This window comes from Lonchura striata, chromosome 6 (assembly GCF_046129695.1).
Source record: "Lonchura striata isolate bLonStr1 chromosome 6, bLonStr1.mat, whole genome shotgun sequence".
NCBI classification, from domain to species: Eukaryota; Metazoa; Chordata; class Aves; order Passeriformes; family Estrildidae; genus Lonchura; species Lonchura striata.
The window spans coordinates 30,031,434-30,043,736 of record NC_134608.1 but is presented as its reverse complement, the minus strand read 5'-3'; the positions used below and the strand labels follow the sequence as shown (position 1 = coordinate 30,043,736).

General features: G+C 46.1%; 1 protein-coding gene across 1 annotated transcript; it reads left to right on the top strand.

Moving 5' to 3' along the window:
• The first annotated feature begins 1,321 nt into the window (after positions 1-1,321).
• LOC144246388 (ciliary microtubule associated protein 1A-like) lies at positions 1,322-3,328 on the top strand. Its single transcript, XM_077783769.1, has 6 exons — positions 1,322-1,433; positions 1,558-1,758; positions 1,983-2,084; positions 2,436-2,557; positions 2,990-3,127; positions 3,233-3,328. The coding sequence occupies exons 1-6, from the start codon at positions 1,328-1,330 to the stop codon at positions 3,326-3,328; spliced, it is 765 nt and encodes a 254-aa protein (XP_077639895.1). The 5' UTR covers positions 1,322-1,327.
• The last annotated feature ends 8,975 nt before the right edge of the window (positions 3,329-12,303 follow it).

Genomic DNA, 12,303 nt, shown 5'->3' with positions numbered 1-12,303 from the left:
GGCTAAGTGGTGATGCCAAAAGGATTCATCCCTGATTGCTGAAGAACGGGGTGGGAATTGGAGTAGGCAGTTGTCACAGCCACTCCAAGGCAGGAGCCTCTCTCAGCTCTTTGGCCAGCACTTCAGTCTACTCCGCCTGTTACAAATACACTGATAAAATTATTTATTATAAGAAAGACAAAAGTGTTATGATTGCAGGTAGAAAGCCATGACGTATATGGTATAAGATTGTTAGAAGTGGTGTTTTTAAAATATTTTACTAGAGTAAATTTACCAAGAATTTATGAGATATCTTATGCTTTGTACAAGAAGCTATGGATATTGTCATGAACACCAGTTAGTCTGCTTGGAATCTCCCTAACATTTCCAACCTAATTCGAAAATTAAAGATTCCAATCAGTAGATCTCAATATAGATAGCCAATGATAGTCTTCGGGTAGGAATATTATTAAAGTTATATAACTCGTGAAACCAATCATTGCAAAGGTTAAGCTTAAGAATGGGCATATGGTGCATACTAGGTAAAAGAATTTATGTAAAAATGACACAGAAGAAAAAGGATATAAAATGGATGCATTTTGTTTGCTAATCAGAACAAATTTGGAGGAGTAATCCCTCACGTTCCTGGCACTGAAATACTAAAGTGTCTCCTTATTCATAACAAATTGGTGTTGAATAAGTTTATTTCAGCATGTTTGGTTAAAGAAGCCCAGTGCGCAGGCACCACTGGAATAGAAAGGGCTGTGCTGGGTCTCTGGGCACATGGGGACACAAGCAAGTCTTGGATAAACTGGGGTTGCCCTATACCACACTGAACCAGTTCCATGGCAGCCTGAACAGCTTAAGGATTTCAACATCACAGTGGGCTTTTCCCATCACTGGGTAAGAATAGCCCTTTGGGATGTCACGTGGTGGTGGATGTCAATGACAGTAGTTCCACCTAGCAATGGATTATGATGTCACAGCTTGTGTCCCTCCCTGCACCTCACCCAGTCAGCACCACACTCCAGCTGAGCAAATTTGTGTGCAGACACGCCAGAGGTTACCTCCCAGCCAGGCCAGCGCTGTGTTCTACGCCAAAAATTGCTGCCTGAGGGCACAGCAGGAGTTTTTGCTGCATCTTTGCTTCTAACTTGCTGTTCTCCCCATTCCTCCTTCTCCTCAATCTGTTACTAGTTGTTGCACTTCCCTTTCCTTCACTTCCTTTCGTGATGCTAGTTTTGCTTTCTTCTTGCTCTGGGCTACACAAAAGCTCCGTACCAGTGCTGTGTCAGAAAAGCCCTTTGGTAGCTCTCCTGTTTTTCCTGTAGTTTCTCTAGCCACCAGCATGGAGGGACGCTGGGTAGGCACTTGGAGACCTCATCCCCGACGGGGCCCAATCCTTGCAGAATTCAGCACCCCAGGTCCCAAGTACTGGATCCCTGGGTCAACAGGTAAACCAACTAGCAGTGGAGGTAGTGGCAGCAGGAGACACAGCACACTGCTTGCTTCCAGTTAGAAACCTCCTCTCACTACACAGTTGCAGACACAGGTCCTTTCACAGGCTTTTCTTCCCAGGTCATATGGCTCATGATCCCACCAAAGACAGAGCCCCTGCATACTCATTTCGAGGGACCAATGCTCCCTCTGCAGCAACCTGCTCACCAGGTCCTCGGTACTTCATCGAATCATCTATTACCAAGACTGGGAAGCAAGTGGCTCCATCAGCACTTGTGACAGCACGTCCCAAGACCAAGATTTTGGTCACACCTGGACCCAGTGAGTAGTATTTCTGTGGCCCTTCTTCCAGGCCAGACAAGCATGCATTACTGTTGCCTTGTGCCACTGGAGCACAAAACCCTCTGCTCATGTCCTGAATGGGATTCAGATTGCTCCAGACAGAAAACATGCAGGACTGAGCACCTCCTCCTGACTTCTCTTTCTCTTGCAATTACATATTCCCAGCTTCACTTCTTTTCTTCTTGTCTCCTTCTCTGTCCCAGGTGACTACACAACAGATCCTGCCAACAAACATGTCTATTATAAAGCACCGGCGAATAGCCTGGCGTCCCGACCCAAGGACATAAAAGGTTCCCGAACACCAGGTATGGAACTTGGGGAAACAGACACTCTTGCAGCCTGCGTATCCTCCAGGGAGCACCTGCAACTTTTTCAACAGGCCTAGCAAAAAGCCTAGGCAGCAAGACACAGTGTGTCCTCAACATACTTTTTGCTGTCCCACAGCATCAACTTCTCCCATCTCACAGAGAACCGGCAGCTCTGGTTTCAAACAGCCAAGGCACACCTCATGCAAAAAAACCCAGAGGCACTGGGATGAGGGGCAGGAAACCTTTCCTGCTCTTCTCAGCCATCTTGGCAGGCTGACTCTCTTCCACCCAGGCATTGCACCCTTTCCCACAGGACTGACCGATGCCATCTTCCTATTCCATTTCCAGGTCCTGGCGCCTACACCCTGCCCAGGGTTCTGGGACCTCACACAGCATACACTCATGCTGAGCCATGCTACTCCCTGAAAGGGAAGAGTCAATACCAGAGCTGTTTTCATGACTTGGCAATGGTGAGCTGTGCTTCTCTGCTCTCTCACAGCAGCAGCAAAATCTCAGCTGCTCTGATCAGGGCACAAGGGCCCCTGTTCCTGCCGTATCCCCATGTAACACAAACTTCCCTGAACCTGCAGCAAAGCCCAGGTTGCCACAGGGCCTCTGGCTCTGCTATTACCAGTAACACCGATACCTGCAGCCCCTTACTTTTCCACACCAGCAGCTTTGGCATGGTACAGCTCACTGGCACTAACGGCACTAATCTCCCTTGTCCTCTGGGAAATCTACCTCTCTTCCCAAGGAGCCCTCATTCCAAAGGCTCCAGACCTCCACACTGCTCCTCTGGCCAGACATCTAAAGCAGCACACAGTACTTGTGGGCACACAGCAAGAATCAACACTGTCTCTTGTACATTGTGGATTCTTCTTTGCTCATTGCTTCTCTTCCAGACACCAGGTCCTGCGGCATTTGCCAAGGTGGATATGGATTTCTACAAAACCAGGGCTCCCAAGTACACAATGGGACTAAAAACCAAACTTCCTGGCAAGGGAACGATTCCAGGTCCAGCAGAATACAGCCTGGGAAAGGTAAGACAGTCATCCCACCAGTGTGTTGTGCTGGACAGCCTTCACTTGAATACAATGCTGGAGAATGAGGCAACATCTTCACCTCTTCCCAATTTTCCCTTCCAGTTATCAGTTACCAAAACCCGGGATCCTGCCTTCTCTTTTGGAGTCCGACATTCTGTCTACAAAGCTTCTTTAATACCTGAAACACATCTTGATTAAAGACAGATACCTGAAGAGATCTTTTTCTGTTCTTCCTTTACAGCAGGGTGTGTGAGTGTGGGCCATTGGCTTCACTGTCTCATGTCTATGCCTCAGGCAAAACATGGCAGGATGAGGGTGAGGGGAGAGCAGCAAGGAACAGCATGAAGCAGGCTAACATCTCCAACACTACTGTTTCACCTAACCAGAGCAAAACGCTTTGAAAGCTTTCCAGCCCTGACTTGTACACTCACCCCATGGCTCATGCTGGCCTCAAGGAAAAAGCTCATCTCGGTGTCCCCATTTTCAGTGCACACAGGTAGCATCTGCTCATGCTGTGCCCGGAAACACAGATGCCCTGCATCCTCTCTTGCCACAGGCAGGGGCTCATTTCCACAGGCAAGTCCCCAGAACACTGAGAGCTAAGGCAAGTCCCCAGAACACTGAGAGCTAATTCTGAAAATTGAATCTTCATAGGATCTTGCAACAGCCTAGGTGGGAAGGGATCTCCTCCAACCTTCGTGTGGGAGAGGCAGCCTGGAAGAGACTAGCCAGCACCCAGCCAACTGCTAACTTGGTTGTGGCCAGCGATGGGACTCTACTGTGCCCCCGGGGAGGCTGTTTCTCCTCTCTGGCTAAGTGGTGATGCCAAAAGGATTCGTCCCTGATTGCTGAAGAACAGGGTGGGAAATGGAGTAGGCAGTTGTCACAGCCACTCCAAGGCAGGAGCCTCTCTCATCTCTGTGGCACTTGAGTCAGACTCAGCCCATTAGAGAATCGCCCTGTGGTCAGGCCCCTTTGCACTGGAAAGGGCTGTGCTGTGTCTGTGCATGGGGAAGAGGACAAACTGAGGCTGCCCCACTGGGGCAGACGGAGCCCATTCCGTGCCCAGCCCCAGCGGAGCCCCGCAGGGAATACGGCAGCCCCGGCCGGCCCCGGCCGGCCCCAACCTCCCGCCGGCAGCGTCCGGGCGCTGGTTAACCCCAGGGAAAGGCTGCGCCTGCCGCACTGCGGGGAGGCGGAGGGCAAATGCCCAGGACGGCCACACGGTCCCGCCGCGTCCTCGGCGGGCAGGCGTGCCCCAGGAGGCCTCGTCCGGCGGCGCCGGGCTGCAACACGGTGTGCGGAGGGGCTGCAGCCCCGGGCAGGGCGGGCCCGGGGTGGAACACGGTGTGCGGAGGGGCTGCAGCCCCGGGGTGGAACACGGTGTGCGGAGGGGCTGCAGCCCCGGGGTGGAACACGGTGTGCGGAGGGGCTGCAGCCCCGGGCTGCAACACGGTGTGCGGAGGGGCTGCAGCCCCGGGCAGGGCGGGCCCGGGGTGGAACACGGTGTGCGGAGGGGCTGCAGCCCCGGGGTGGAACACGGTGTGCGGAGGGGCTGCAGCCCCGGGGTGGAACACGGTGTGCGGAGGGGCTGCAGCCCCGGGCTGCAACACGGTGTGCGGAGGGGCTGCAGCCCCGGGCAGGGCGGGCCCGGGGTGGAACACGGTGTGCGGAGGGGCTGCAGCCCCGGGGTTGAACACGGTGTGCGGAGGAGATGCAGCCCCGGGGTGGAACACGGTGTGCGGAGGGGCTGCAGCCCCGGGCAGGGCGGGCCCGGGGTGGAACGCGGTGTGCGGAGGAGATGCAGCCCCGGGGTGGAACACGGTGTGCGGAGGAGATGCAGCCCCGGGCAGGGCGGGCCCGGGGTGGAACACGGTGTGCGGAGGGGCTGCAGCCCCGGGGTGGAACACGGTGTGCGGAGGGGCTGCAGCCCCGGGGTGGAACGCGGTGTGCGGAGGGGCTGCAGCCTCGGGACCTCGGGCAGAGCGGGTCCAGGCGCTCCTGAGCGCGGCTCCAGGCAGGAGCCGGCAGCGGTGGGGGGCAGCTCCAACTGCGAAAGGAGAGAAATGGGTAGTGGGGTTTAATTTCCTCACTATTTGAGTAAATAGCAGTAAATTACACTAATCTCCTCCATCCGAATTCGTTTCACGCGTCGTTATCTCAATTCACGTGCTTTTACACCTTGTTTTCCGTTCCTGTTTTCCCGCTGAGGAGAGGCCGCGGGGACCTTGACTGCCTGCGGCTCCTCTCAGTCTAACCCCGAGCAGGCATCTTCCTTGTTAGGGCTTCAGGTGCCCTTCTCTTCATTTTGAAATGCCTGTGGTTAATGGGAAGTATTTTAACTACACTTACATGAAGATCTAAGTGAGTTAGAAAGATCACAGGAGAGCACAAAGTTAGAATAGGAAAAGATTTGTTAAAAGTTGCTGGGGAAGGGCAAAGGCAAATGAAGCTTTGGTTAATAGACGGAGTATTCAGTCCTTTGTGGTGCAGGAAAATTTTATAACTTGTTTTTTTAATCTATCAAAGAAATTTCGTCCTACCTGCATTCACAGATGAGGTCAGTGATGCTGTGCTCTATGGGAACACTGCTGAGGCAGCAGTGGACAGATTTTATTCTGGACAGGTTTTGTACCCCCATGAGTAAAGGTGTGCTTGTCTCTCCTGGAAGAAAAGCTGGAGAAATGGTACTCAGGGTGACCTCAGTCTTCATATTGGGACATCCACAAATGTGCAGTACTGGAGCTGAGTCCTTCCCATTCACAGTGATACAGGGGTGAATGTAGTCCTGAGTACCTGCAGAGCAGCTGTCTGTGATGGATGTTTGGCTCCTTGCAATGTGTTAAACTTACAGTTTGTTAAGTGGAAGCAGCAGATGTGCTGTGATCCCCCAGCTGTTCTCTTCCCCCCTCTGCCCCTGCCCCATCCTTCGTTATTCGTGGTTTACCTGTCATCTCAGGAATTGTATACATGTATCCTAGGGTGCTGAACTCTGTCATGATGTGGCCACATGGGTGATGAAACCTCCAGGTGCCCACCCAGGCTCCATCCATGTTGGTAGCTACAGATCCTATGGCAAGAATAGGAGCCTAGGACCACAGCACTGCCAGGCCCAGTGCCACACTGGAGCTTGCTCTCACGGGTCTTCTCCTATTTTCTCTTATTGCCAGAAGGTTCAAGGATGATCCCCTCTGCTCAGCACTCATCAGGCCTCATTCAGGCATATGTCCTCTTTGGGTTCCTGGAGACAGGCTGGCAAACTTAAGAGGCTCAGGGTTAGGCTGGGAATGTCTGTATGGATGGGGCTGGTTCAGAGTGGAGTAGAGAAGGCCTTGGTGCACCTCACAACCTGGTGCCTATCGGTAAGGCACCTAATATATTTTCCTCTTGAAAACACAACCAGCAGACCTTGATGATGTCTGCAAGGCAGAAAAATGCAATGAGAGAAAAAACAACGTGATTTTTTTTGTTTATCTAAAAGTTGTTCTTGTAGTTTTGGGTCACATAATATGAATGCAAGTTTGAACACCTCAGACTTTGGTTTCATGTCTTATTTTCCAGTGGTCCCTTAATTTATGTTTTTGTCCTAGAGAGTGATTTGAGCCTGGTGTTTTTAAGCATAATTTTCTGCTGAAGATAATGTTTAGGAACACCTCTTTGCTGCCACTTTTGAGAGTTTGACAGCTTGAGCGTGCAAATGAAGGCAAGAGAGGCCTTTGCCCAGAGTGAAGCAGAAACAGAGCAGACTCCTTTGTGCATTGTCAGGTCATGCAAAAAAAGCTGGATGCTAGGCACAGATGCAGATGCAAAGTGTTTTCAGACTTCTCTCCAGTAAGAAAATATAGATAAATTCCCCATACATTGGAACTGCAAGCATGCTTAGAAATTATCAAAAATACTGCTGGGTCTTATAAGCTATTTTCATGTTTAAGTTTGCATCTTCATTTTAGGGAATAGTTATTGATGGGGAATTTGTCAAAAACTTTAGTGACAGTGTTATTAGCTCACAGTCTTAATGATGGGAAAGCAAACAGCATGTGCACTCTAAGAAGCTGAATCTCAACCACACAAAAGGCAAGGCCCAAGACAATTAACTCTCTTCCTGAGACTCTGACTTGTGACTGATCTGGGTTGCTGAGGTTTCTGAGCATTAACCTGAATAGTTTAAATATTTCCAGATTGAAAAGCTTTTTGTAGTCAGAAAATCTGAAGTGGCTGCCAGTCCTCTTTAAGAGAAGCCTATGTAGTTCATTTGTTATGGATTTGCTTGTCCTGTAAAAGTTTGCAGAGGAGAATCTTTATCACAGCTCTGTTTTGTTTTCTGTAGTTGTTTGCATGAACATGCATGAGCAGAGGGAATTGCTCTCTATCTGGGGGAAATTCTTTTTTAGACTAAAATGTGATGAGGTGTGTATCCACTTTAATATGTTCCTACATATGAGAATAAAGGATAAGCTATGTTCTACACCAGGAAAAAACCCAAACAAAATGAAACATCCTTATTCTATCTTCATTTTTTCTCTGGAAGGGATTTAAGGACTCTGGCCATCTGGATGTCTGGCAACTCAGTCAGAGCTGTGGCTACTGTGTGTGTGCAGATTAACTGTGTAGCACATGCACAGTAAGTCCAATGTGTCCAGTACACATCAGACCTGCTGCACATGTGCTGCACAGATGGTCTGTGCATACACAGTAAATCAGCTATGTTAAGCCTACTGCGCATATGCAAACCATCTGTGCATTGCACATATGTATATTTTTGCATGGGAAATCCCTAGTCAGAGTATGAAGGGTTGTGGCAGAGAGGAACTCCAGTGGTAGAGAGACCGTGAGAGAGTCTGACAGTGGCATAAATTAACACAGCTCCTTGCCTCTTTTTGCTCATGTCTGGGCCAAAGCTGCAAATAAGTTCCTCAGAATCAGAAAATGTGACTAGCTGCTCAACAGTTTCAATCTCTGTAACAATTGGCTGCAGGAGAGAATCTGTATCAAAACCATTAAAGACAGTGATCATCAGCTAGAAGTTTGTCAGGTATCTCAAAATGAACAAGATCTGGTATTTTACTTATCCAATAAAATAGTGATGCATATGATGCAGGCCTCAGGGGTATATTTAGTCAATTATCTTTCTTTTATTTCCCAGTAATCCTTTTGCTTTTCATCTAATATTCAGCATTTTACATAGGCTATTTGAGATTGACAAAGATGCTTACTGGTTAGTATATAGGCACAGTTTACCTATGTATAGAAAAATACTATCTTTTCAGTCTATATGCAAGTTATTGCATTGTTTATGGTACATCTTTAAGTCCCAGTTCTGACAATGGTAAGGAGGCTCTTTAAACTAAGTCTTTTTTTACGTCTATCTCTAATGAGTTGTAATGGTCTGAGGTTGAAGAACCCCTTTTTTATCTCACAAGGCATCACTGCTCTTCTAACTGACACACACTTGAAGAGATACCTTCACAAACTTGAGAAGTGGGCCAGTGTGAACCTCCTGAAGTTCAACAAGGCTAAGTGAAAGGTCACACTCCTGTATTGTAGCAATCATCATTTTCAGTGCAGGTTTTGTGGTGGATTGAGAGCAGCCCTGCAGAGAAGAACCTAGGTATACCACTGTGTAAAAAATTAGCTATGAGACAGCGATGTATGCATGCAGCCCAGAAAGCAAGTTTTACTCTGAGCTTCATAAAAAGAAGTGTGCTGTTCACTGGGCTGAGGCTTTCCCCCACTGCAGCCCTTTGCATTGTTGTCATACCTGTCCAGCCCACTCTAAATAGCTTGTTTATTTCCTCCAACTTTCTCACCACACAAGTCCAAGCCTTACCCATCTGAATTTCCAGTCTCAAACGCCCAGTATATACCTCCTCTAAAAGGTCATGTTCCTTAGTTAATATTCACTCCCCTTCCCACTCCTACCTGTCTATGCTTAATGTTGTATTTCTGCTTTTATTCCTGGTTTCTCATTGAAAATTGTCAATAGCTATATGCAGTGAATTTATCCCTACTTTTATTCTGAGAAGAGCTCTAACTTTCTTGGCCAAGAACTTCCAGAAAAAATCAGCTTCAGTCAAATACTATCAAGACCAGGCTTTGCAAGTTTATTAATACAGTAATAACACTGCTGTGTAGTAAATAATATGAAGTCAGTGCTTGAAGTGCTAGATTCCACTACGCTGTAAATAATCCATTGAACCAAAGGGAAATACCCAAGTGAACAAAAGAGGCAGAATTTTTCTGTAATACAAATTAGAAACATATACCTCAGAATTGGGCTGATTTTGAAAGAAGATGCTGGAAATGGGATAAAAGTGCAACAAACAATAAAGTGTAACATATGAAGTGATCTGTCATTTCTAGTCAGAGTTCCAGCCTCAGTAAGCTGGGGCACTAAAAGAGAAAGAAAGAAAAATAAAAGATAAAGGAAGGCTCTAAGGAAACAGGGATAGGGATAGGGTTAGGAAAACTGTAGATTATGTGGGGCCATGTCCTTGACCCTAGCCTACCTCCACTGGTGCAACCACTGGTAAGGGTGAAGTAAAGCTGACAATAGCTATTCATCATACTATAGACTTGAATGTAAAATGATAACCACAAGTACCTCATATGATGCAAGTACATACAGGAAAGGATTAAATCAATGAAAGATGTTATCCCAAAACAAAATAGGAATTCCTATTAAATTCAGCTCTTACTTGAAGGAGCTGATTTTTCCCTGCCTTAAGCTACAAACACATGCATGCAATACACCCTCATAGTCAGGTGTGTTGAAATTCTGTAGTAGTTTCTTGACCCACCCCTATAATTAATTTTGTCATCAATCTCCATAATGTTCCCATGAATGATTTGCTTTCAAAGATGAGCAAATCATGTACAGTGAGGAAAAATAGTAATTATTGGCTTTCAGAGAGACCGCTTGGTTTTCCCATCTTTGTTTACATCAAAAACTGGTAATGGTTTTAATTTTTTTTGCCTGAATAAAGGAATCAAAGAAATATCATCCTTAGAACACCTGACATTTCTTCCTGCAAAATCTTCTTCCTTGAAAGGCAGAAGTACAGCAGGTAACAGATCACAGTCAGGAATTTTTGCAGCTGGGCTGGTACATGAAAGTAAAAGAGCTCCTTTAAAAAGAAACCCAAACACGCCTCTGTTCTTCCTTCTGTTTTTCAGCATCCCTAAAGGAGGAAAATTCAACATCAAGTGTCACAGTACCTTGGTGTAAATATCTCAAAACAGTCTATTAATCTTGGCTAGCAAAACACACATTTTTCAAATTTCTCAAGGGTGTGCTGCAGTCCTGGGCCATTCTGGGAACATCTTAAAAAAAAGCGTGTGCACATGTATGCACACATTCTTTGAATGACCCCTTCATTTTTCAAATAATGGGATTGTCCATAAATTTCTACTCTTTGTACTAAAGTACATTATTAAAAATATCTGGTTAATTTGGCCTTGCTATTTTCAGGCCTGCAAAATGGATTATTCATATACAGCTACAGCTTCACTTTTTAAACTAAATCTGTCTTAAAATAACTGCAACGCCTTCTCTTCCTTCCTTTAGCCCTAAAAATAACAATTGTCACAACTAAAGAACGCAGCAGTACTTCAGTTATTTGTCACAAATCACTCACAGACAACAGCTTCAGTTCCTTGTTATAATTGGACAGTGAAAATGTTGAAGGGTTTCTAAAATAGAGGTGTTGGCCCCTTTGATTGACAGGTACCATGGAACTTAAGTCTGTGCAACCTTCTTCCCAAAAGCTGAGATCTTCAAAACCTTAGGAAAATTTTTATACTCAATGGAAGTTGTTTATTTAAAGCATTGGTGCATGGAAATCAGTAATAAATCAGTGTTTGCTGTCGGTCAGCAGGTGGTGAGCATTTACATTGCCATCACTTGATAAGTTGTTTTCCTTGAATGTTATCTCTCTTTACTGTTACAATTTCTTTTTTGTTTCAATTATTTAACTGTTATCTCAACCTAGGAGTTTCACTTTTGCTTCTCCTCCCCATTCTACTGAGGGAGGTGTGGAGTTTAGATCCATCACTGAACAGAGGTGCTTCTTTTCTTTGTAAGAGATCTGGCTTTAAATAAAGCTATTCTTCACATCCAGACACAGGTCCAAATTTCTTGTTGTGGCCATCTGGCTAATATTAACATCCTGCTTTAAAACTGTGTTCTTGCTAGCTTCCCGGACTTGCATCAGTCTTTTGAAAAAGTTTTATTTTTCACAATTAATGATTCACACATTCAGTTTCAATCAGGAGAAACAAACATATTTCATCCTAAGAAATGAGCTAGCAACAGAATATGCAAGGAAATTCTGCTTTATTGTTTTGTTTGTGTGCTGTTTGGTTTGGTTTTATTTTTTTCTGACCAAAAAAAAAAAAGATTAAAAAAAAAAAAAGTAGAAAAAGTAAAAGCTAATATGTTTGACAGTTGGTGAACTGAATTTATATTTCTACTGCTGGGAGCGAAAACGAGGTGAGAAATAAGAACAGCCAAGCTAGGACTCTTGGACCCCCTTGGAGTGAGTAGCACAGGCAAGGTTGTAGTCCATAAGTCACTTTTTATCCTGTGATGTTCTGAGTCAAAAGTCTGAGCTCTGGGGGAACACTTAGTACTCAGATTACCCAGACACTCTTGACTTTCCTGTTGGCATGTTTCCTGATATCACATATTGAGAAGCATGGAAGCCTGTAGAGCTCTGACCCAAGGCAGCACTTGTAGACTTACAGCTTTGGAAACCCTGGTGTCTCTGTGGCTACAACCTTCCACATACATATTAATTAAACAAGGCTGAACATGTGTTTGGGCATTATTTAGCAATCACTTATACTGTTAAAATGTAGAGAAGATTCCTCATGGTTTTAGTCCAAGAAAACTGCAGTTTCCTACTCAGAATCTGGGCAAGGTTCAGGAATCACATTAGGCTAGGGAACAGAGTGTGCTGGGCATTGTGGCGGATGAGAAATTATTATGGCAGAAGAGAGGGAATTTGGTTTCATAAACACACACCATGCTACGGTGTTTGATTTGAAAGCCAGAGAACAGTTATTTAAGAGTTTGGTTTGATAACGTATCATAGCCTCATCCCATCACATCTAGATGTTACAGAGTTTGCCTGCCATGTTTTGCAGGTATTGTGGTTTAACCAAAGCCAGGATGG